The sequence below is a fragment of the Stigmatopora nigra genome, chromosome 15, assembly GCF_051989575.1.
Source record: "Stigmatopora nigra isolate UIUO_SnigA chromosome 15, RoL_Snig_1.1, whole genome shotgun sequence".
In the NCBI taxonomy this organism is placed as follows: domain Eukaryota; kingdom Metazoa; phylum Chordata; class Actinopteri; order Syngnathiformes; family Syngnathidae; genus Stigmatopora; species Stigmatopora nigra.
Window position 1 is genome coordinate 5,569,338 of NC_135522.1, and position 27,790 is coordinate 5,597,127.

A 27,790-nucleotide genomic window follows, 5' to 3' on the forward strand; every position below is an offset into this window, starting at 1 on the left:
ATGCATGATTGTGATGGACTTTTGAAAAGAGAATATTTTATGATCTTAAACGCACTCAAATTTGAAGGGGTGTTGAGGGGGAATAATTGACTATTATAATTGCATTCCTAATAGTATCAATTTTTGAAATCTCATTAAAAGCACAGCAGTGGAGTTATACACATATTCAGCTGTTTTCTATATGCAAGCAATTTGATCAATTTGGGGAAAATTCTAAGTTATTGTGGTTTAAAAGTACAGTAAATACCTGAGTAAAACAGGTTTGCATAACAAACACAAGTATAAGATTCAAAGATTTCAGTAAGAAAAAAGCATCCAACTCAACATATGCTACAAAAACGTAAAATCTTCTGCTTGACAGGTTTAAAAAAAAAAAAGTCATGCCCACGTACAACAATATTCCTCCCATTTCAACTACCTCTCTTTTTTCTGCCTTGTGCTTAGTCCAAAGCTATAAGCTATCTAAAAATACAGCGACTGTGTGGGTTAGTGGTGTGTGTGTGTGTGTGTTTCAGATCAAGAAACAGAAGCAGCATAAGGCCAGCAGACTGCAAGTCTTCCACGCAATGCCTAAGTATACATCGGAACACGAGAAGGAGCGCGCACACGTACCCAGCCACAACTGCCATCTGTGTGTGGCAACATCCGCCTACTCTCTCAGCAAGGATGTAAAACAAATAAACAAACACACTGAGCATCTCGTCCCGTTTGGCACCAGAAACTGATAAGTGAAGTGAGGACAAGGCTTGAGGCAGCATATTGATGAAATTAAACGGAGTCTAGCACAAACATTGTTAGCAATAAGCTTAGATGCAGTGTTGCCACATTCCTAAAATAATGGCTAAATTCATTTGGACAGTTTTTTTTTTGGGATATAACGTCTATTTCTGTCATTGGCGGTAAATGAGTAAAGGCCTATGAGCAACACAATAATAAAACTATTAGGGATATCTGCGATCTGATTATGTGATTGGTAATGATGTCCGTTTTTTTAATTGTTTAAAAGATCAGCATCGTGTGAAAATGATTGGATTTTTAATATTCATTTTTTAAGTTGCTTCTCCATTGATGGCAATGGCTGACCAATCCATTTTGACTGGAAAACCTGCCAGCGACGACCATTCAATGTGTTAAGGGCTACATAGCAACAAAATATGATAAAAGGTATGTTTTGTACTGCACAGCAGTTTTAGAAGATCAGAATCAGGTGAAAAAAGTGTTTAAAAACCATGAATTATCAAAATAATTGTGATGGACAAGGATATCCTCCAAAAAAAAAGTTTTGTTTTCTGTAGATTCTCATTTTATAGTCTAAGATGCACTATTGTAGGAGTAGGCAGGTTGGCATTTAAAAACAGAGTCTTCGTGTTGATCAATTTTAATTATGTGTTTAACTGTGTCTTATTAATGATAAGCCATCTGGTGTCGTTTTTGTTTACCCCCCACCCCCCCCCCCCCCCCTTTAATTTTGATAGCTTTGTCCTCCGATGTTGACTACTTTACCTTACTGATGGGTTGCTTTATTCTGCATCCCAAAACAAAATAAATAACTCTGGCCCAGTTACAGTAGACATCCAATTTGTGTATTAATATCACCGAGTTACTGCTGCTTTCATGTTATTTTGGGAATCTTACTCCTTGCACGAACAAACAGTAGATGTGAAACGGTTGGAAGTTACACCCCCAAAAAGAGAGGGAGCGAGAAGAGAGGGCGAGACAAAAAAAAAGAGAGTGTGTGTGAGAGACGAGGATAAGATTTCAGAAAGGAAAGAAAAATATAGCGGTGAGTTGATGTGTGGGAATGAGCCCAGCAGACAGCCAGACTGAAAGGAAAACCAATGAATCCTCCAGATGCTTTTTTTTTCTTTATGTTTTGTCCCCTTAAAGCAGGGGTGTCCAAACTACGGCTTACGGGCTAACAGAGGGCCACGTCCAATTTTTTTTTTGTTTAATTATCCCGCAGCAAAAATATACTATATCATAGAATATGGCCGCAGAAGAAACTTAAATTCAACTTATGTTATGTTGCATTTATCAGCATGAAAAGTAGGTGGAATTGAGTGATCGTGTTATTGTCATGGACAGTGTCTAATCTGATTTGTCTAGGGGTAAAAAGAAGCTTCTGGAGTCAGAGACATTGGCAAAATTGGGAAAGAAACAATAATACAGATAAATAAAAGCTAATTTTCTGGAAGCCATCCATGTCGAATTCATCGGACTATTCATCTTATGGCGTCTTACTGTGGCTGTGCCGGTAACTGTCTGACGGATGATATCTGGTCCATTCTGGTCGCTGTGGGTCTGTGGAGACTGGTACATATTAAGTGGATGCTCGCTGACAGAGGCCTGAACTCCAGAGTAGTCTTGAGGTACTGGGTGCTGGTGTGAATGCGGATGTGGGTGAGGATGCGACGCTGTGAATTCAGCGCTGATGCCATTCTGAGGGGCGGGGGGAAACTGGGCTGATGGGTACGTCTGGGCCATGGATGGATCTGTGGGTGCTGGTGTGTCCTGGTTACCCTGTGAAGAAAAGGAGGACACTTTTAAATATTAAAAAAATACATTGCGGAAATGAGCACCCACCCTATGGATACGTCATGACGCTCATTCTGTATTTTGCCGTGAGAAAAGGAGAGTGCAAAACAGATACAGATCTTGGCTAAACGTACTGCAGTGTAATAAGAACCACATTTAGAGCTCCGAAATATGTTTAACGTGGCAGAGCACTGCACACACAAAAAAACCCGCCCACCAACCCATATGCATGAGCTCAATCGGGGGTGGGGGGCTGAGATTTATACTACTATGACAGACATACCGGTCTATACAGTTAGGTTTTACTGTAAAGAAAATACAATGCTGTACTTGCATTTAAGTGTGTTCCAATGGCAAATTTAAAGTGAGGCTTTTCTTAAAAAAACAATATCACAGGAGTTTGAATCAAAGTGATCATTCAGTTAAGTGCAACAAATTCATCAATATTTATTCACTCGTATACCGAGGAGTTACCATCATATTTATATGGGTTAGGGTTATTATTATTGTAATATTGGTGATTTTTCTTATCCTGTACGCTACTGGATTGGCAGGCATAAGGTTCTGCTCGATTCATTCATTCATCATGCATTAATATGTGGACAACCTCAAGTCCTCTAACCAGCTCTCGGCCATCTGATGACCGAGCCAATCAGGGGAAAGACGTGATCAAGAAGCGACCATCTGGTTTAATACACTGGCGGCGAGCAAAGGGGTCGTTGTAGAAAGGTCAATTTACAAAGTTTTGCTGGAAATAACACTTTGTTTCTTCATCGAAAGTATGTCATTACAACCTCTTTTGACAGGAAACGATGTTATGGGGCACCTCCTTACTCAATACACGTCATACTATAGTGTAATGTGTACAAGAATAGGTATTGTCCAATCAGCTGCCATAAATGTTTTGAAGGTTCCTCCCACAAAAATGGTCTCGATTGGATCTTTTCTCAGATTGTGTTGTGTGTAATGTGTGTAGCAGAAATCTGGAACAGTCAATTTGGCATGCTAGACTATGATCAGGGAGATCCCCAATACATCAATACATGTCTGGCACCTATAGTGTTAGAGAAAAAAAAAAATTGCCTCTTGCATCCTTCAATTCTTCTGAAAATGTAGCCCTCCTCCAATTGGTCAATTAAACCAACTAAAAAAATACAGTCGTAAAAGAACAATTTCTGCTGAATAGGCAAACACTTCTACATTGAGCAGATGGAACTACAGTACTTCCACTTTTTGTTACTCTATATAAACCCAACCATTCCAACATGCTTTTGCACAGACGAAAACGTAAAAATGAGGTTTACCATCGCTTACAAACATACACACCGTCACACACACATAGACCAATGCTCACGCGACCCATAAAAGCGGCATACAGCAAGCTGCTTTCTGCAGTCACAGCATAAACAGCATGGTGCCACAGAGTAGCAGGGGAAGTGACAATGAGGAAGCGAGAGAGAGAAAGAGAGAGAGGGGGATGAAGCAAGAAAAGAAATGTGTACAGTATTCTCAGGGGTACCTGCTCTACCATGTCGACTCTGCCTTCCATGCATATCCAGCTGTGCTATAAAGTCCAGCCCTGCAGTGTTTGCCTACAGCTAGCATCTATTATGGATGGCTCTGTGTCTGTGAATGTGTGTATACGAGAAAGTGTGTGTGAGTGAGTGAGTGAGCAGCAGGAGGAGGTGCTACTGGGAATGACAGAAGCATTCCTTAAAACTGTCCATGTTTTTTTTTTCTCTTCCAAGCAACTTAGTTTCTCTTCAAACTTTCACTCTCATTTTTAAGCATAAGGGAAAGGACACGGTTTCCTGGAAAGAAAGTGAGATTAGTGAGGTTTGGCATGATCGCAGGAACAATAATACAACATGAAATGGGGAAAAATAAGTCATGATTGGAGAGTCACTGGCCACTTTCTTTGGGGGTCAATCGTAGAGTTTTAACATTCAAAATAATATTAAATAGACACCATAAAAACACTGTCCCTACCTTGTGGTCATGTACCTATTGCGGCAAGTCTTGGAACTTATTAACCGTGATAAATGAGGTATTACTTGAACTCATGACTGCCATTGATACAGAGTAACATCCAGTTGGATTGAACATCTATCGCCGTCAATGGTAGTGAAACATGATGCATCAGTCTTTCTCGCTGAAATAAGTTTGATGTCTGTTTTGCAGGGGGGAAAAAAATCAAATTCTACTGTTTTTAGCTAAATGGAGGCACTATATTAGTGACTATTGCCATCTAGTGTTAAAGCTGACAAGTTAAACAGAATGTAGAGTGAACTCTGGATTATAATGCAGGCTACATTGAATGATATCTTGACAATTTGCTGTGAGCAACACGATGCCCGCGGCCCATGGTTAGAACACCTTGTTTTAGACCAGCCATTTCATTAAAGTCAATGAGTTGTGAAGACCTCCAACGTAGAACACGCCATATGCCAGAGACGAGAAAGATAAGGGGAAAAACAGTTAATGGAGAGAACCCCCTGCTAGTACAACTGAGCAATTCATTTGCGGGTAAGATGTACTGATGTGATTGATGAAATTCCAAAAGCTCTTTGCTGGAATGTTTTCCCATTAAATATCCATTTTCATACATTGACGACCTGGGACACCACTAACTGTAACAACGCTTTCAGATAGAGAGCAGATAAGCGAGGCTAAGTATTTAGTTTTTCAATTCTAATCTTTCCTCGTCCATATCATGTGTACAGTATGCCATCATGTCGGCAAATAAATGACAGACTGAAGCCAGTTGAATTAGCAAAAATTGAAAGCTGGTCAGCTGCTGACCACAAGTGCATTGTTGCTTGGTGAAAGCTCCATTCACTTCTTCTTGAGGTTGTCCACTTCCTCTAGCATGAACTATCGTTTCTCTTTTTGCACATTCCTATTCCTTGAGGTACAGACAGCTTTTCTGTCTAACAAACTGAACAAACTGTTATAGTCATTTAACAATATGTAGTATCTTATCCACAGGTTATCTACAATTACTCTCTGGGTTATCATTCTCCTTATGTTTAACCATAATAATAACCACATCTTTGTTAAAATAGTACGGGGGTGGCAAATTGCATCCTGTTACCCAGATTTTATCGGGCCACCACAAATGATGAAAATAACATTGAATATATGGCAAGCACAAGAACATTCTGTTGCACTTTTCCGTTTTACCATTACATTTTTTAACAGTGCATTATAGATTAAGATTCTTGTTGGATAAATTCTATCATTTAGATCATAATATGTCATAATACTGCCAGATGCATATCAATTTAATGTTCTCAGACATTTACTTGTGTTAACACTGGAAATTTTCATTTTACATTAAAACACAATAGCCATCATGTGCTGCATATATATGCATATATGTTTTTATTTTTTGTATTTTTTTTTATTAATCTATTTATTTATTTATGCATGTATTTATGTGTTTATTTATGCATTATTATTTATTTAAATTGATTGATTGATTTTGTTTTAATTTATGCCTGCCTATGTGTGCATTTTAAGTTGAAGCTTCAAATCTCAATGTACTTGGCTCATGGCAATAAAGAGATTCAATTCAATTTGCTGCAGGCTGCTAAAAATTGGGCATCAGGACGCAGTTAGCCGGCCAGCCGTAGTTTGGGCGCACTATCAAAATGGGTTTGCACACGAGGCAGTTAACAAGCCGATATTTCTACCCCATCTTGGCCTGTCTTTCCATTGGTTGCATTTCACAGATGCTCCTCCATTTTTTTTTTAAAACACAGCCCACATACAATACTGTACATCTCAGGCTGGAAATGACTATAGTCCGCAACATATAAAAAAAATGACAGTAATAAATCACAACGCAAGCAGAGAATGGCTATACACATACTTGTACATAGGCTCACACATATACACACTGGCAGTGTATCATCCACAGATCAATGGCTCACTAAACTGGCATGGCCTTCTGACTGTCTGATGGCCCAGACACACACACACAGAGGAAGCGAATGGACGCACAAGTGGGGAAAGGGTGGGAATCATGGGTGGTGTGTGTATATGTGTGTGTCTGTTCGTCTGTGCTGGATGTGTGTTTATATTGGTCTTGTAGTTGACAGATGGTTTGGGATGAGACGAGGCAAGGTGTGCCCGAGCGGAGCTACAGCGAAGAATGAAGATTGAGTACACCAGTACAAAAACATGCATGAGCGTGCACACACCCACACACACAAGTACACCAAGTATGTTTGCTCCTGTGGCCACTTTATGCAAAATGTGTATGTATAAGTATGTTACAGTAATTGTGAGGAAGCTTTGCAAAATGTGTATTTGTATAGTGTTTATGTTTGTATGTGTATACTGTGTGATCTAGTGAGTGGCGTGTACCAGTATTATGAAACATTTGCTATTTTGCTTCACAAGCTAACAGATGTTAGACCGTTATTGGGATCAGCGTTTTAATTTTTGTTGCATTGAAAATCTATCATAACCGCATATGCAACTAGATGAGAGTGATGGTGGTTGTTAAAATACTAATGATGCCTTGATAATATTCACCACCCATCTGTGGTCCTGTGAGTTGTATTTTACAAAAACTTTTACAAAAAATGTGCATAAATCAAGACGTTTTAAGAGCAACTTTGTGTTGCCTTTTATGATTTAGAAATATACTCAATTGTGTCCTCTTAGAGAAAAACTACAATGTGAACAATCTAAGCTGAAATCTTTCTGACAGCTAAGAAGGAATTGGTTAGAAATGCACTTAAATTATTCAATGAATCGCTCTAATATTTTAATAAACAATAAGGAAACCCTTTTTTTGCAAATACTGAATGATAAAGCTTAGATGTTCCCATTTTAAAAGTCAATTGTCAGCCTGTAAAACTTGAGGATGATTCAAAGAAGCTGAAGCACCAGGAGAGTATGTTAATTTGATTAATTAAATGGTTAAGAAATTAAATGCTGCCAATTGGCTCTTGTCATAGAAGCCAATATGGTAGAGTGTGTGAATATGGGTGTATGCAAACATTTTGCAATCAGGGAAATATTGCCATAACGCAACAAATATAAATATATTTTTTAAGGCAAGGTAATGGATTAAATTTTGAATACCTTGCACGGAAATTGTAAGAGTTTGCAGAATGCACAGACGAGGTGCAGAATATTACCGTTTACTACCTGCAGTTTCATTTAATTAATCGTTTGGTTTAATGTGATCTTCTGAACTTTATGGTTTTTCTTTTATGATACATGCACTCATGTCTATGTTTACAATATCAAGGTCAAGTGGGTAGCTTATTTAAATATTTCCCTGCACTTTCTCAATAAAGCTTATAAATCTACTCTCACAGTGTTTCCATTTTGCAAATCGTCTCATGAGCAAATTCTGACATTATTATCGTTGCACTCAGAACTGGTAAGTTACATGTTGTGGAATCTCCCTCCCCAAAAAATGACTAGGTTGCCTATATATTCAACAACAAATTGAATATATACATATGTCTGTCTTCCTACATCAAATTCTTCCGGGAAAATTAATATTATGCAGGCACAAACACTCAACAGCCTGTTTCCAGTGACAGTGTATTAGCCGAGTCAGACATCAGGGAGATTTCTGTTTCAGCAGCGAGCCAGCAGCGTTGGCTTGGCATTGCCGCAGTCCCAAAATCACACGGGAGTGGAAACGTTATGCAACGGAATTGAGATGCACTCTCTGCACGCTTAACACCCACGGAAAATAGCAGGGTTCCCATGCAGTACGGGCTAGGCTGTAAATAATGCATGGAAGAATAAGAACGCACAACAAACGGGCGGGCACACCCAAGCACACGCATTTCTTTTCTAAATGAGTCGTCTTGAAAACGAAACAATACTTTATGGACGCTTACTTTTACAAAAATGAGTGAGCAAATAAGGGTAATCTTTATCATTGTGTGTAAGTAATGCAATTGAACCTTTTCATGGATGAATGATGTTTTTTTTAACTCATTGGCGTGCAAGATGGGGGTAGATGTCCAATTCATTTTGACTGGGAGGGCTGAATGAATGCTCTGAGCGTGCCTGGGGACTTTTAAAAGTGTGTAATGGCTCAAAGAAGGTTGGAAGGGGGGGAAAAGAACTCAGGCGCAGGAAGAGTGATAGGATGATGCTCTGCTGACATGTTAGGTGAATGATATAAGTACTTCATTCATAGATAAGTGAACATCATGAGTCAGAGTGTCTGAATCAGCGGATGTGTTGACATGCAGCTGATATTCAGGTTAAGGTTAACATTAGGTTTCATCGGCATGCCGTATAATGCTATTAGTTGTAAGGATAAAGAGAATAGTTGCCTCAAGAAAGACAGTAATTTATAGGCATTAACAAGATTTCAAGTGGGTCGCACCGATTTAGATATAATATTCAGATTTATTTTTTATGAATGGATTAAAAGAACTGGATTAAAAGGCCTGAATATTCCATTTTTTTATAGATTTAAAATAATGTTTATTTCAGCTTTTATATATATATATATATATATATATATATATATATATATATATATATATATATATATATATATATATATATATATATATATATATATATATATATATATATATATATATATATATATATATATATATATATATATATATATATATATATATATATATATATATATATATATATATATATATATATATATATATATATATATATATATATATATATATATATATATATATATATATATATATATATATATATATATATATTTATATATATATATATATATATATATATATATATATATTTTTTTTTTTAGATTATACCAAATGATTTTTGAATTAAAAACACAAAAATATAGATTAAAATCAGGAAATTTAATATACATCTATACTCTATTTGAATTTGATCCTAAAACAGAAAGTCGGCACTCATGATTGACTTTCCCAGGCTACAAAAAATGATCCGGCGGTCCAGATTTGACCCCCGGGCCGCCACTTTGACACATGCCTTAAAAGCTACAGTTATAATAATTCAAAAACTATTGTGCGTACTTCACATAAAGCGTTTAGTGTCCATGATTCAATTTTAGCAAAATTTGAGTTAAATATAATGGTTTTTTTTTAACCCTTACACATCTCTATTAACCATTTTTTAAATAACTTTACAAATGAGCTTGGTGCTTTCTGCTAGGCTGTTCATTTTGGAAAAGGCACATTTAAAATGCAAATGTCATTATCACTTGCTCATAAATATAAGCAAGCCATAGCCCCACTTGGCCAAATGACAACATTGGAAAGGACTCTCAGGCTGCTCCAATTAGCTGTCATTAAGTCCAACATTTTAGATGATCAGTCACACTGGCACGCGTGCGGATTCACACAGTCACATCCGCGCAAAAAGATCTACACACAATCAGCGAAACAAGCGAGAAGTTATTAAAGCTGTAATTAGGGTTGAAATTTAATCAGGCAGATTTTGCAACTTTTTAATTTTTAAATCCATCATGTCATAACACTTGTCTTTGGTCTTCAACAGAAAGAAAAAAAATGTTTTGTCATTCTGTGCCTCACGTTGTTCTTTAGCTTTCGACATGTTCATCTCTTTCTGTTAGTATTAGATTTTAGAACAGAATTCTGACAACGTTAGCCCTTAGCCAAGACTTTTTTTAGTCCAGCCACAAAGGGTTCAAAAGGACATTGTAACATTACAGCTGAACATATTAATTGGACATCAGACATTTGGAACAAACTCTCAGATTTTTCAACGAAGCACCTTTTGCCCTCAACCAAAACTTCAAAAAAAACATAACAGCTTTTTAATTGACTCCAAGTCAGGGGTGTCAAACTCAGTTTGCTTGGCAGGCCACATTAATCCCAACTTGATTTTATCTAGGCCGTATCAGTTTATCTATGGGCCAAAAAGTCAACTTACTGGTTGCCATTGACAGAGCGAGACGTACAATTCATTTTGACTCAGAGGGGCGAATGAACAAAGTCCAAGTCAAAAGGGATTGGACATCTAATGCCGTCAATGGGTCAAAAATGACCCCTCACAGCCACCTTAAGTAAGTGAATTGGATATTTATCATTGTCAATAGCAGACATTCATTCATTTTGTGCCCTTTCTTCAATTTAAGGGTACTTACAGGTCACTTTAGGTAAATCCTGTATCATTTCCTATTGATTTTGAGGGACTTTGATGTATTTGCGGATAAGAAATTAAGCAAAGCGCATTATAGTGCGCTCACTTCACCACACATCTGTTTTTGTGGTGCCCTTGTCGAAAAAAATGAAAGCATTTAATTCTGTACTTACACTATGAATGAGCTACAAAGTGCCCCCCACATTTGAGACCGCTGCTCTAACCCTTTCAGGTACAGTGGTCACTATTAGATGACTTACAGTATTTTAATTGCCAGATTAGAGTAGTGCACTGTAGTCCATTTGGACCCATAAAACAGTAGTCCAAAAGACACAGATGGGTAATAATGCAGTAAGTCAGTATATAGCCATTTTTGTTCGACTATGTACTTTGCATCAAGGGGATAGTTACACACATTTTGGCAATCATGGCGCTAACAGTGCCTGGAGCGAACGGATGGGCAGAGTAGTACTAAGTGATGTCTGTTTAAGGTGACGAAATTTAATTGGGCGTTCAGTTCAGGCATTTGCTGTTATCACTTTTTTTTTTTGGTTAAAAAATAAACACGTTTAGTAGTTAAACTAATTCTGTATGACTTGAATTTTATGCTCTATAAATAAATCACGGAACAAATGATAGCTAATTTGTTTATGGTTTATTAAAAGGGGATTTTAGAGGCAGTCTTTTATACTGGCAGCTAGTTTTTATTTGTACTTTTCATGATCCAAGTTAACTGGATGATGCATTGTTACTAGTAACAAAAATGAATAATTGAGCAGGCAATCTGGAGGCTCTCTTTGCCGAGTTTGCGTGCGTTCCCTCTGGATGTTCCGGCTTCCAAAATCATTTATGTTAGGTTAATTGAAGATTGGAAATTGCTTGCCGGCCTGAATGCGAGTGTGAATGCGTGTCTGTCTCTGTGTGTCAGTTATGTGATGGACTGGAGAGCTGTCTGCCTTTCACCCCCATCCCGAGTCAGCTGGGATAGGCTGGCGCTCCTCTGTGACCCAGCGCAGGACAAGTGCTATACTTGATGGATAGATGGGTTAATTGGACCATTCTTGAAAGTCAAGCTAGATTCGGGATGTCCAATACCCAATGTTGATTGGATCTATGAAGTTGTGCTGATCATGTGCAAAAAAAAAAACCTCACAGTTGCATGTAGTATCACTTTACGCAGTTTCATCATTGCCTATTTCTTCCGGGAATAAAATAGAAAAACAATCCCACCGATTCATGTAGTCTTCCAAATTTAAGTTAGTAATAAAAGGAACAATTAAAAAGTATTTAAACGTGGCTTTATGTATGCTTTCTGCATGCAATTCCTTCTCTCTTATTACTGTATATTCTGGACAATGCATCAAACTACTAAGAAAAAAGTAAAAATAAACCCCATGAATAGTTTTCTAACTTAATTTATACATTTTCTGAACCGCTTATCGTCACAAGGGTCACGGGAGGTGCTAGAGCCTATCCCAGCTGACTATGGGCACAAGGTAAAGGACACACTGAATTGGTTATTAGCCAATCACAGAGCACAAGAAGACAAACCACCATTCCCATACGTAGGGGACATTTAGTGTTCAACCCTGCATGTTTTTGAGATGCGGGAGGAAACTGGAGTACCCATTAAAAACCCACACAAGCCTGGTCAAACTCCACACAATGATGACCCACCTGAGATCAAACCCTCGACATAACCACAAACCTAACTTGCTCTAACCACTCAGTCGTCACTTATATTCAATCAATTAAATTTGTATGATACCTAAATGAGTACAGAAAAATTACAACTGCATTAAAGTATTCAAAATGTCAAAAAAAAAATGCAAAATGCTATTCCTTTTGTGATACTCATAAATATCCTTACATCTTCTTTAGCTGGTAAACCTTAAGAAGATTCTACATTGGACTGCCCTGTCGATAAACACCATTTTAATGAAAAAAATGAACAAAAGGGTGTAACATATTGAACAATCATAACATATCAGAGAAAGTGCGATGACATTACGTGGGATTTTTTTCCCCCACTGCATAATTAGCTAAAAAAGCGGGGAAGAGAAAGAGAGCAGGTAATTACAGCGTATGGGCAAGCACACACACACACACACACACACACACACACACACACAAATTGTACATGTGCACACTCTCATAAGACATTCAGAAATTCCGCTTCAGGAAAATTATCTGCGTGTAGGTGTGTATGTGCGTGTGTGTGTGCGGCTCCTTTGCAAAAGTGCTTGCATCGGCAGGTTCACCCTGAGAGCCTCTCAAATCAAATGACCAAGAATAATGCAGTGCAGAGAACTGCTGAGGTTGGCAAGGCAATGCACATACACACACAACACACACACACACATTTACGGTTGTTTTCCCCTTTATTTTTTTCTCTAGTCTGTCATTAGTTCTTTCTCATATTACTTTTCTTCTTATCTTTCTTTCGAACGTTTCTTGGAAAGGCAAACAGATCCTTTGTTTTTTGTTAAAAACACAAACATGGTGCAAAAGGGTAATTTTTCTGACTGGACTTCTGTATTATTTCTTAAAATGTTATTATTATGTTCATATAAAATAAGGCTCTCAAACTTGGGGCCAAGAAGATTTTGTGGTGCCTGTTTGATATCATTCAAACTGAAAAATGAATTAAAACAAAATGTAAGAAAGTTGTAAAATTGTGACATCACAGTTTAACTTTTTGCCTGCCATTGACATTAGCAGACGTCTGATCCATTTTAATGTGGAGCGACTTTTGAATAGTTGTCCATTTTCCCTAAAAAAAATGTATAAAATAAAATATGAAAAAAATCTGAGACTATATCTGTACAGTATATATACAGCAATACAATGTATAATAATTTAATGTCCCTGCGAATGAAAATCCAAATATCTAAGAACAATGTATATATATTTCAGAGGTAAAAATACTATATTTACTCCCACCAAAGACTGTGCATATTTAAGTATGTGTGGGTGCTATCGTATGCATGTGTGTGTGTGTATATGTGTGTGTGTTCATGGTCCTGGGCCAGTGACTAGCACAGCGCACCATTGTGGATGCTGTATAACAAATAGGACCTGTCAGCCCAAGCGGGGGAGAGCGAGAGACAGCACAAATGATTGATTACTACAGTGTGTGTGTGTGTGTGTGTGTGTGTGTGGGTATGTATAAGTGTGTCTCACACAGGCACAAACACAGTTCTGAAACCAAGCAGAGGTGCTGGTGTCAACAATTTGTCCCTCAGAACTAAAGAGTGGGAAAAAAGCTAGTGTTGTTGGGTTTTTTGTTGTTGTATTTTTCCATAAGATGAATATAATAGAGCCGGGGTCTAGAAACTTTTGAGAAAATGAGCCAACTTCCACGATCCTAATCCTTCCACTATCATTAGTTAGTTGGGATCATCTTAAAAATGAAATATTAACTGTACACGGCCAATGTTTTGACTAGCAGGAATGATAGAGAATGAACATGCATACCAGTGGCACGGACATCAGATTATTCCTATTGGAAATGTATTTATGTAAAACAAAACATGGAAATTCGACACTGTTTTGCACAATGATGTCAAGATGTCAGTTTGACTCCTGAGTTATCCTAGATGACCGTGGGCAGAAGGCAGGGGACACCCTGAATCGAAGAAATGCCAAGAAGCCAACATTTTCAAATTTAATGCCCAGTTTTCCTGATTTTACTCCTCTGTTAGCAAGCTTCTACTTTTAAGAAACCTTTTATGTCTTGGAGAAGTAAAAGTCTATCGCTATTAGTTTCTATAAACAGTAACAAAGTATACATAGTCAAATTTTCCAGTTTTTAATCCCAATGTAATATACATTACCAGCTAAAATATTCATCCCAACTTTAAATTTCCAACTTGTATTATCACCCACAAACATTTCCCAAATCTTATAAAAGCATGAAAATCCGATCAAACGATTATTATTAATTCTATATTCAAAGCTTGCACACCTGAAATGCATCACGCACGATAACATGATTTATACCTTATCAGATTTAATTCACTAATCCTAAAAAATGTGATTAATCTACTATGAAAACAGTTGTTTGTGTGTGCACCTGCGTGCATACAGGTGGAAACGTGAATGTATGGACCAGCCAGGCCAAGCTTTTGTACGCTGCAATGAATCAGACCACAGCAAATGAGCACCCGCATTATACACGGCAAATTTACACCCACACCCTCATGCAGACATTCAGTAGTTGGGAGAAATCAATCAGTAGAAGAGATAGTCCAAGTCCATCAGTCTCACTCTCTTTGTGCGTTTGTTTATCTAGCTATGTCTCTCACTCTGTGCTCACTGTGATAAGTGGGTTAAGCTCCTTTGGGTTAATTAGACTGTTTCAAATGTGACTAATTTGCTCCATGTTGGTCCCACAATATGCTAAATGACCTGTGTGAACTGAGTTTTTGCTTTTAAAGCCCCCCTGAACTAATATTTCCCTCCCAAAAGGTAGACACTACCCTCTATTGGACAATCTGACATGTCTTTTACCCCTTATTTCATGTTTGTATTATTGTTCCGACATTATAAAATCCTCATACATATTCCAAGCTGTGATGTGGTGAATTGGCAAAGTATTACTGCAAACAAAACAATTATTATTATCAAAGTGGACTATCCATTCATGAAGTTCTATGTTTTTATTTGAATTCCGCTATCTTGTGTTTTTGTAAGTTTATTTCTAACTATAGCTGCTGGAAACTGGTCTGCGGACATGTATTTTTAATGGCGGTGGCTGTCTTTATCTTGACTGTGGTTGACAACATTCAAAGAGACTTTAAATGGCATAAAAGGAGCTATAAAAATCTTGGGACAGTCTTAAATCGTCTTTGTAGTCACGTGACGGAAGGTATGAGGACTGGGCGGAAAACAAGGGGTACACTGAACAATTTGAATTTGAAGTAGTACTAGTGGTAGACAACACTGGATACATTCCTCCCCCCAAAAAATGAATTTATAGATATAAATTAGATCAACGATTGTATTGTCTTGTTTTTCACGAGATCGACTTGCACTTCAGAGCGACTTATAGTCCGGAAAATACGGTCAAAATATACCTTATTTCCCAATTTAGCGGTGTCTGGTTCCAAATGTTAGCAAAAAAGAAACAAATCCTGTAATAGTATACTACAGTATACTATGTTACCTAGTTCATTCAATAAGATGTGGTGTTTATATATCCGAGGGCATGTTTGTCACACACATCTCCCACACACACACACACACACACACACACACACACACACACACACACACACACACACACACACACACACACACACACACACACAAAACAACCATACAGAACGACACTTTAATAAACGTAATCTCATGACTTCCTCTTGGTATTAAAAACATAAAAAGGGCAGGAGTAGGTTATTATTAAATTCCCCAAATAATATAATAACCCAGACGGTGAGCGAGCTGAAGCGGTAGAGGTAGTAGGGAGGGACAGAATGAAATAATGTGGGTATAAACTGTAGAGCAAACCCACAAAAGGCCATAGATGGAATGTTAAACAGTTTCCAGATCGATGTCTGCGAACACAACTTGACTAAACCATTTGTTCGGCCGTGAGAGATGTCAATACACCCATGAGGCTCCTCTGTCTCTTCTTTCAGTCCAGTTGTTCACACTGCACACTTTGAAAGCACATTAAATAGCACTCAGAAAACCAAATAGACCTTATTTTTCCATATAAAAAAGAGGATAAGGCCTCAATACACTCCATGTCATGAAATCCACTCCAAATCATCATTCAGTCGTTCACCCGAAACATTTTCAACACAATTCTGAGGGCGACGTTTTCTCGCGGGTTTTATTCTTACGATATTTCAACGTTACGGCGAGGGCGAAAATCCAGGAAGAAGTGAGTCTCCAAAAGATAAGAGAGGAGGAAAGCTGCATGGAAATGAAGAAATGGGGGTGGGGGAGTGGTAGACTCCACAACCTCATTATGTCTGTTGGCATTTTAACTCCTTTTGATGATTTAGTAAGAAGAGGGGATGGAGGAGGAGGATGGGAGGAGAAGATGTGTTCTCTTCTATGTCCACGACATCATTTCAATCCTCCGCTCACGCATCCCCCTTCTGTTCTCCCCACGATGGAGAAGAGAGCACGAGAGAAGAAAAAGAGAAGAAAGAGAAGTGAGCGTCTTTAATTTAGAGGGATCCCAAATGCGTGAAATCCTTTATGCTATCTGGGTCACAGCGTGCCTTACAGGCTGAAGAAACACACCACAGAAAAGTGCCAGCCTGCTGGTTTGCTCAGTCATTCGCTCGCTCTGTTACGTGCGCCGCTCACAGCGTTCTGGGATGTACAAGTGCTCCGATGACCATATTTGCTTCGAATCTCTATTACCACGAGTGAGCACGCCGTCTTTCTGCCCTCGGAAAAGGATGTCTTGTTGTGTTTTCTGTTGGTTAGGTGTTTGCCCCAAGTAAACTCAACATGAGGGGTGCCCAAAGTTTTTGTTTCATCCTCCGAGGGGCCTTTTTTTTCGGAAATATGGTCCCACAGAGGATCGGAAACGGAACCAAAATATTGCGTTTATTTTTTAAATTCTTTGTGCAGCCCTCAATCCAATTGAAGTAGACGTTTATCGAAACATGATCAATCAGAATTTAGCAAATAGAAAATATCCAGAGGTTTTAGGATGTTCCATTTACACTACTGAAACAAACTTTGTAGAATGAAGAAATAACATGTCCAGCCAGAGCAAATCACAATTAATATAGTATCATAGTTAATTATTAAACTAAAAGAAAAACCTGAAATTCTATCTAATTTCCAATATTGATTTCAACAAGTTTAGACTCCTGAATCAATGGGGAAAGCAATGTTTAAATGACAATATCCCTATTGAATTAGAAAATAGCAATAATAAAAAAACTAATTGAAACAAATGTGGCCCATTTTTATCTCACTTTCTTTCTTTTTCTTGTGACTTCATATAGACCAATTCTTCTCCTGCCATTAAAGGAAACAAACATCCAATCCATTTCAACTGGTAAGCACTGGGAGCGATCGAACAAGAGCATTCATGTCGCCGTTTTTTTCCCATTATCTTTTTTCCACTGGAGCTGTCCATTCAGCACCACAAAATACAACATTACGCCAGTGGGGCTGATGCCTGTTCTCTCACCACATTCACACTTATTATATGTTCTTATTATCCATCTCCTTGGTTTTAACCCCAAAAATGAATACATACTAATTTTTTGCGATGCCAAATAATCACATAGGGATTCAGCAACATTGTCGTTGGCACTATCGAACATCTAACTTAAGCAGTGATGGGGGGAAATGTATTTTTGAACAAAGAATAGCAAAGTTAGTTGCCTTTGGCCTACTTCTGTATTCTCTGGCTTCTAATCCCCTTTCTTCATCCTTTCCACGTCGCCTGTCCTTTTCTCTCTTTCTGTCTGTCTGTCTGTCTCTCTCTTTTTCTCTCTCTCTCTCCTTCCATCTTACACTCCGTTCAAGCGTGCAGTGCTAGCGTGTCGTTACATGAACACACCAATCGCCTGTGCATGACGGTTGCGGAGTAGCGAGAGAAATGAGCAAGTGCAATGAAAGGTGAACGTGAGTCTGTGTCAGTGAGTAATATATGATGTGATGTATGGAATTAGTTATCTAATTCCACTTGAAAGGTAAGCATTTCAAATTAAATATTTAAACAGTCAGGTGTCATTTTATATATTCTGTTACAAGTCTACTTCTTATTCCAGCGGACTGTTTTGACTACAGAATTCCTTTTTTAAGGCAAATCTATAGGTGCACTTAACCAAGCTCCACATATTATAAAACCTCAGCACTCCACCAGGAAAAAAGCTCTGAGCTCGACTAACCAGAATCTTCTAAGTGTCTCTTGGACATGTCTTAGGAGATTGAGCTTTCCAGTTGGCAGCACCTAATCTTTGGAATAGTTTTTTTTTAGGTATCTGGACTCTGCAGACACCTAAAAAGTGTAAAAAGACAGAGCCATCCCATGGTTCACATTTTTTAACGTGTCCGTTTCCGCTTGACTGGGGCTAAATTATTCTTCATTTAAAAAGCCCATTTATGAATAGAATTGCCATACAATGTGTTTTGTGATATGACAATAACTTTGGGGCCAGTCATCCAACAAGGTAGAAAAGTGGTCTAAAACAAGAAGTTCCAAACTTTTTTCACTAAGGGATGATTTTAGAAGAAAAAAATCTTGAAATCTTTACACTTTAATTTGTTAATCGGGTTAAAAAAAAGAGAGAGAAAAGAGGTTTTGTCTGCTATTTAGCAGTCATACTATCAATGTTGGAGCCTATATGTTAAATGGTGGGTAAATGTCATACAGTAATAGCAGTCAGGATTTAACATTTTATGAACATTGACATTGACATGAGTATCCATTAATATTTTAGCTTAAAAGGAGTGACAATGGGGAAAACGTATTTTTTTTTGTCTCCGAGCAAAAGTGATTAGAACTACAGACTCTAGTTGGATTCTAGTTACCACTACTACCACTACAACAACTACCACCACCACTACTACTACTACAACTACCACTACTACCACTACTACTACTACAACTACCACTACTACCACTACTACCACTACTACTACTACAACTACCACTACTACCACTACTACCACTACTACCACTACTACCACTACTACCACTACTACAACTACAACTACAACTACAACTGCCACCATTACCACTGCCACCTCCACCACTACAGTATATAATCCGGTGCCCCTTTAATAACGAAAAAACATTTCAAGAATAAAGGCCATTCATGAAATGTATAGAGTGCTTGAAATGAACAGAGTATAGTACGCTATGGAGATGCAGCCGCATATGATTACAGTAAGGTTCAACATATATATGATGGAAAGTATGGTGACAATGTACGGAATATATACTATAAAAGGCAGCGTTTTCACACGCTGTGGCGGCGTGGAGGATGATATGATCAGTCTGAGCCACAGTTTATATCAAACCTTGTACCTACTACTGCTCCTTCCATTACTTCGACCTCAAAATCTAATCTCACACACACACATATACACACACACACACTCACAACCACACACACAGAGACACACACACACACACACACACGCATGGCTCAACTGACCAAAGCAGATTGCAATACACTCAGCCTGGTATTTTTTTTCTTCTTATTCTTTCTTCAAAGCTTGTGTTGATGAGGCAAAGGGGGATTGGTATAAATAATATTATGGAGAGCATCCTCTGGGTCTGATCTATATGCAAATATTTAACTAGACACACACAATTTAAGATGCAATGTTACCTATATTTTCTGAAACTGCACACGTCCCCCCCCCGATCATTGGAAGCAAAAATCAATAAATCTGCTTTACAATCCCCCGATGTTTCCTTGTGTACGAAGCTATTTTATTTTAAGCAATTTCATCTTCCTGATTCCACAAGACAGCCCACACCCCTGGTTATTATTCCTTACTTTTAACGCTCCACTGCAATTCCAGTCTGGCAGCGTACTATATGACAGAAGAGGCGTTGTATGGTGCCATTCTTTAATCTGGTGCCAGTAAACATCATTTTGAGCAAACATTTATTCACAGGGGATTTAGGCTTGTCCAGAAACAAGAAGACAACAGCCAGCGTATTTACTGCATATATATAATGAATACAAACAGTGTCATTTAACACCGTTCAAAAGTTATCATTAGCTACATTGACAACCAGTGTATGTGAAAGGGTATGTTTTATGGCAGTTAGTAAAATAGGCAAAGCCATATAGAAAACACCTACTGACGATAATAGACATACACGATACTGTATGGCTGCCTATAGCCGTCAATGGTGGCCATAGAGTTAAAACAAAAAAAATCTAAACTCCAAGCCACACTTTTTTGAATCTTTCTTAATTGCTTTCCCTTTATATCGTTACAATTATTTAAAATTTAATTTGATTATCTTAATTTTATGTTGATTTAATGATATTTCTTACTATTTTTTTAATGTTTAGCCCCAAAAATGGAGCCTCTACTGAAGGCATTAATTTTATTTAAAATGAAGTATATGCATATATTTTCTTTATAGCCCATTGCAAAATAGGAGCAGGTAACCCTCATCCTCTAATTGAACATCATAAAATATTGTCTCCCGTGCCCTTATTGGTCCTTAGGCCCCAGTTTCAAGACCCCTGCTATAATTCATAATTCCTCCATGAAATGGCTAATACTATTAATATCATGTGATGCTTTTGCCAGGCCAAACTTGCTAAAATTAAAGAGTAGTGCATGCAGACTGTCCTAGTGTGGACCAATGAACATTCACAGAAAAAAAATATCTTTTGTGCTTTTATAAATAGAACATGTCATGTATAAAAATAGAAACAATCAAACCACACTGCCAGGTCTTGTTAGAAGCAGGATGAAACCTGTCCAACACCCAAAAAAAAAAGAAATGAAAAAATCCCTTTAGCCAGCCAGACTAGCAAGTGATGGACCAGACCTCACATAGACTTAGACACATTTATCTATATGCAAACAAAATGTTTCCTTTGTTAAGGAATTGTTGCTATGATTAAAGTCATTGCATAAAGTTGCATTTTGAACAAACTACTTTCAGGCAAAACTACAATTGAAGAGATTTTGAAAGTGAATGTACTTTGAAAACAAGTCATTAACCTTTTCAGGGAGAGTGAAAATTACCAAAAAGGGGTAAATTGACATTAAAAATGTTAAGCTTTCTCCCAATAAAAATGGATTGGACGTTTATTGCCATTAATGGTAGTCAAAGTGTTAAGATAACACACTGAAGGCTAGACAAAAACCTCAGCATTACTGCATTTAATGTAAATGCTCAAAGACCCGTTTTGAAGTCAGATAAAGCATTTCTGCGCTCTTAGATATGCGTGATGAATATTCACACATAAGCATGTATCCAAGAAAGACTCCGGCAAAATATGCCAAGACGTTAGCAAAAAAAAATGGAAATAAGTAAACACCGCTGTATGAAAACAAATGCTCTTACGCTCACTTAGACGCTGCAAGATGGGATGAAAGAGCTGGATGAAAGAATAGGACTAATAACAGAAAGTTACTTAATGACAAATTGGGAGATTGCAGGAGCCATTTTCTCGCAGGACATCATCCACTAAAATATTCCTCTACTTGAGGCCAATCTCAGCTACACATTCTCCTCCTCTTCCTGCTTCCCAAATGCAACTGGGAGTAAAAAAAAAACCCACTGCATTTCACACTGACTCATTTACCACGACAAAATGTTATAACGTCAAAGACAGGAGCATATAGTGTGTTGATACCATGATTGTATCTGCCATATCATATTTGGAAAATGCTTTGAGATGATGTTACCCATAAACTCTTGCAGCATTCACAGCCAGTGCTGCATTATCAATCTTACATTTTTTTTAAATACCACTCTAACTGACCTAACAAACTGAAATTGAAGGGCTACTTTCATAGTGCAGAATTTCTGTTAATTGCGATATTTTAATTGCTGTTGAAACCACAATTGAGAGTCGCAATGTGACATCAACGCTTGCGTGAGTGCTGCGACATGTCGTCACGTGTCGCAGTGTTTACGGTAGTAAATAAGGTCCCTGAGGGAGGTCTTGGCCTTCACGCTTTTGTTCCAATTTCTGAGCTTTTTATGCTATCGGGGGCAACATTTCTTTGGCCTGATCGCTTCACGCGTGGGTTCAAGAAGCATACGCGATTCCTTTGTTTTCTGGTTTTAAATTGTATTTGGTTAGTGCATGGAGGAAAACAAACAGATATAAAAATACTGTGTGGGGGGGAAAAACAACCTCTCCCCCCAAATAACTGTAAATATCAAACAGGCATTGCAACATATGCCAACAACTAATGTTGAAAGTGTATGGATATTTTCAAACAAGTCCAAAGTAGATGGCACTGTACCATGACAGTTCAGAAGTTTTTGAAGTCAATATTGCACAATAAGTTTTGCAAAGAATTTAAAGAAATCTGCTTATTGGTTCTCACCTAAAATGCCCTTTTGCATGGTGCAACCTCATTCTGCTGTTTTAGTGTTGCGCTGTGCACGTAAATATGGCCCAAACACTGTCCTAACAGTGAATATACTAATATGCAGATCTTCTCAATGTGCATTTTTAATTGTATTGTTTTTTTTTTTTAAATTGTCTGGTCATAGGCCACACACAGAAGCAGACATGCATTGGCAGTCACAATCACACAGGAGCACCTGCAGCCTATTTGGTGTAAAAAAATAAATACATAAATCCAGATTTGGCTCTATTTTTACATTTCACACCATATTCAATTACATTTTGCATATATATAATTACAAATTTTGCACACTGTCACTTAAGTACTAATATAATTGCTTGGGTTAACAATAATAAACACACACACACACACAAGGATTATGACAATATGATATGCAAGAGTTTTTTCTGAATATATGCATTTTTGTCAATGTGGATTTACGATGAAATGAATGTAATTTATGGCTAATAAAAAAAGAAATAGAGGATTCAAATACGATCAGATCAGTCCAATCAAAGCAAATTATTTTCCAAGGAGGAAAAAAACACAACAGATACACCCACACACAATATTAACCATAGTCCCTTATTATCATCAAAGTAGCAAAGAATACATAATACGCACACTCAAGAATGTATATCTACAGCTGGCAACTATTCCTCAAAAGAATCACAGAGCCGTTTCATACCGCACCTTCACTGAATTGCAACTTCTAATGATTTAAACCGCGATTAAAAAATATTTGCAGATAAACAACAACTTAAACATTACCTCACAAATTTGTCAGGTTAACCCTTTGCTATAATTCCTGAACCGAGTACGTCAAACATCCTAATTCCAGAAAACTGCAAAGCAAAATCTATCCAACAACTACTAAATGATCTTTTTTTAAAATTCCAACTCCAACTCCAATAGATAATGTCAACTCTCTAATTTGTTGTCACACAAAAAAGTACTACTGTCCATAGTTCATCACAATACTAAACAGCCATCTCTTGATTTTACTGTATTCTCTGCCCTGTTTAAAAATCATCAAGACATCCCTGATTATTCCCCTTGCTCTATTCCTGGATGTAAAACAAAAACAACAAACAAAACCAGCAGCATGCATTTCATACACACACTCACCTGCTGTAAATACATAAAGGTGAGGGCGGCACAGGACAACTGAGGACAGGCATCCACATTGGGTAACGCCACACATGTTCCTCCAGGATGCTGCATGGTGCCTCCTCGAGATGAACGCAACCCCCTTCAAACCCAAAAGAACGCACAAAACCTAATCTCAACAGCGAGGGGGAAAAAAGGGGGACTCTGAGGAGTGGATAGAGAAACAAGAGAAAAAGAAAAGCTGGAATGATTTTCAGGAGTGAACTGAAAAGATTAGGCTTCAAGGGAAGCAGCAGACAGTCCCATACGGTGGAGTACCAAGTGCTTTCTGCTCGCAGGAATGCGAGATGAGCGCTTGCAGAGGAAGAGAGAGAGAGAGAGGCAGAGAGAGAGCGAGAGAGAGAAAGAGAGAGAAAATACTGTATTGCAGTGTATATGTGAGAGTGTGAGGTTTAACTCGACTGTGTGTACGTGTGCATGGCTCTGTGTGTACATGCATGTAAAATATCCATGTGACTGCGATTGCTGGGGCGTAAGGGAGCCATAACATGGCAAGAGTAAGTGTGCACGGCCGTGAGTGTGTGTAACATGGCATGAGTGTGTGTGCACGGGCACGAGTGTGTGTAACATGGCATGAGTGTGTGTGCACGACTGTGAGTGTGTGTAACATGGCAAGTGTGTGCGTGTGTGTGCACGGGCGTGAGTGTGTGTAACATTGCATGAGTGTGTGTGCACGGGCGAGAGTGTGTGTTAGCCAACGTAGCGTCCGTGTCAGAGAGTTCAGTGGCGTGCCGTTTGTTGCCGCGGCAAAGAAATGCTGATATTTTCTCTCGTGCTTTTTGATGAATTGAAGTTCTGTGACATGTTACTGGGGGCGATCAAGCATGCTGACTGCAGCCCTGACACAAGCTTTGCGTTTTCTCTCTCCGGCATAAGTTATTTTTTGGGTTTTTTTTGGTACACTAAAGGAAAGTGCAGAATTTGTAGAAGAAAAGTGGGTGTCCAAACTTAAGCCAGTGGGCAGATTCTGGCCCACTGCCCAATTTTTGTTTTTTTATTGCTTCATGAATAATTTGGATTTCAGTCATTTCGGGTCAGCTATAAATTTGATGCTGGGTATGTAATCGCTATGAGCGAATCGAACTATGCTGCCATTAACAGATAAATTAATGGTACAAGATTTCCCTCTGCAAATATTTGAAACTAGGAAGCCCTAAATCCATCCACTCAAAATATTTCAAATCGAGCCCTAACCATATCATTTTTATAAAGATCAGAGATTGCAATAAGGTAAACATTTTAAATATTGACTCATTATCATAGATGACGATGTACATCAAATCCAATTTTGAAACATAATCACTCAATGGAATTGCCGTATAACTGTTAAACAACATTATATAATACTGATCGCAGATTGGTCAATTTTCTCAATGTTTCATCTTCTTTTTCAGTCCACTTTGACATTTTTGGCTTTTGGGAAGCTTTATATTCTTTTTAGAGTCTTTTTGGGGGGTCTGTAAAACCCTTTGAGATGTTGTTGTGATTAAGTATGACATAAATGTGACGTGACTTGACCTTCAAGTCTAATGACTGTACACGCCCCGTAGATTCGGCTTTCCCCGTCGCAATTGCAAGTGGATTCCGGACTTCCTGAGAAATAGGTCACGCTAAAAGGAGCTGGTGAAGTGCATTTCTAGCTTCAGGTCTACTAGTGTTCTGTCTTCGCCCAGTACGCAAACATCAGTATCTCTGTCCACTGAGCACCTGAAGCCCGCCGATTACACTTGTGGGCCGTTTCTCCGGGAAAGACAAGCCTGGTTCGCGATGGATGAAACCGTTGGGAAGGTGCTTGCCTTCAGGAAAAGAACATCCCCAATGCTTCACTTGACCTAAACATCACGGGCTCTTGGAAAAAATAATGTTGTTGTTTTTTTTTTGGTCCCTCGGGTATTAGCTGCCATAACAAGTAGGAAATATATTTTCTTCAAATTCCAATTGTATTTCAGAATGTTAAAACTGATCTTGGGCTTTTAATCTAAAACGAAATAAACTTGATTCCTATTTTTTTACGCAATATAGATATACAAGAAAATGTATTAGAATACTTCAGTTGATGTAGATATTTTAATCAATATGAACAACTAAATAATTTAATGTAATCGTTTTTTGAACCACTATCCTCACAAGGGTTCAACCAGCCTTTTGGAAGATGAGAGGAAACCAATGGACTCATAGAAAACCCACATAAAAGACTCTAAAAAGAATGTAAAGCTTCCCAACAAGCAAACTCCAGACAGGTGGACCGACCTGGATTCGAACCCAGTTCCCTAAACCGTGAGGCCGACACGCTAACCACGTAGAGAACATACCAACCAACTCCACACATGGAGGACTGACCTGGGAACAAACCATCGACTGTGAGCCCGATGCGCTAACCATTGGTCCACTGGGCCGCCACGTTATATAATTGAAATAGCAATATGAAAGAGTGGAAAACGACAGGTAAAATATACATGATTATATTGCGTTTTTTCCAATTCATATGTTGCATAGCATTTCCCCATGCTAATATTCCATTACTGTTGCATTTCATTTCATATTTGCATTTTAATGCAGCGGCTATAACGGCCCCTTTCTTATATTGTCTCAAATCAATATTAACAAATGCAAGTTGTCCCTCTTGTGTATGTCACAACTAAATCTTTTTGACATTTTTATGAGGCACAACCCCACATCACAAACAGCTGCTCTCAAATTGAATATTGATTCTAATGATCTCTTTGGAGCTGCAACCGCTTGAATCTTAATAAAGTGCGCAGAAATGTGCCTCAATCTCACTTTCCTCCCCAAAAAACATATATTCAGACCTCTTGGGAAATGTTGAGGTAATCTTCTGGATTTGTGTTTCTTTTTTTTTTCTTTTTTTTTTTCCTCTTCCCCTTAATGAATAATTCTGGTTTCGGCAGTATAAGGTCAGCTTGAAATGTTAGTCTGCCTCTGTAATCGCTACGAGATGATCAAACTATGCTGCCAATAGCAGATAAAGTAATTACCCCCTCTCTATAAATACTTGATAGGGAAGTCCCCGATCCAATCACGAGATTGGAAATTGGGTCCTATCAAGTCATTTTCAGACGCTGTTTGGGATTTTTTTTTACTGGGTCGTTGGTCATTGCTCCTGTAAAGGTGCATATATGTAACCATATATATATGTATGTATATATAAGGGCTCAATTTATTATTGGATTATTTTTATATAATTATGTATGCGACAAAGTGCTGAGATTCTACACAATTTGCTATATTGATTAGAAATAATGGAGGGTAAGTTACAAGAATGATATAACTAGTGTGCCAGAATGTAGGCTGTATTTAAGCTTCTTTTGCAGGCCATAATTCACTGATATTATCATAACTGCAAGTCAAATACTGGAAGTAACCAGAGGGCGGAATTAAGAAAAGAAATGTCAGGTGTATGCAAGTAGAGTACTATTTAAAAACGTAATATTTACGTCTTCAAAATACATTTCTTTTTAAAAATGCCCACTGGCCACCGAACCAATAAAAACAATTCATGAGCCTCATCTTAACTGCAAGTTTAATCTCTGTTCTTCTCATTTCTCTAATATCCTGAAGGAAATACTCATTCATACTATATTTATGGCTGTTGTCAATTACAAAAGGAATTAAATTTGCTGGTAGCGGAATGTAGAGAGGATTGCAATAAGATGCCATGTCATGAATAATAACACAGAAGCTGATAGTTTATTTTTAGACTGAAAATGCACCCACAAATTAATGAGAGCTCTGCTGCATGACTTCAAAGCCAAAATCAAGCACCTTTGCCATAGCTGCATTTTCCAGGAGACTGATTAGAAATCAATTATGCCGACTCTATACTGTATGAATGTGTTTATTATTCCTGTAATGGTTCACGTGGATGTTTGGGTTTTGCACGTTTGCTTTGAGTTCACTT

At 38.0% G+C, this 27,790-nt stretch overlaps 1 protein-coding gene across 11 annotated transcripts in view; it reads right to left on the bottom strand.

Moving 5' to 3' along the window:
• The window catches only part of rbfox1 (RNA binding fox-1 homolog 1), a 39,745-nt gene extending 15,532 nt beyond the window's left edge, over positions 1 to 24,213 (bottom strand). For 2 of the 11 annotated variants that reach the window (XR_013328883.1, XM_077734220.1), the window contains exons 1-2: positions 23,830 to 24,202; positions 2,242 to 2,520 (exon numbers count right to left, since the gene is read on the bottom strand). Coding sequence is in view for 7 of the 11 variants with exons in the window: in XM_077734220.1 (XP_077590346.1) it covers positions 2,242 to 2,520; positions 23,830 to 23,925 (375 nt within the window). In the remaining 4 variants the exon portion in view is untranslated. Of the gene's footprint in view, positions 1 to 2,241; positions 2,521 to 4,054; positions 4,175 to 23,829 lie in introns of those variants that run through there. The other 9 variants (XR_013328880.1, XR_013328882.1, XR_013328881.1 and 6 more) reach the window with 9 other exon arrangements.
• Positions 24,214 to 27,790: the final 3,577 nt, after the last annotated feature.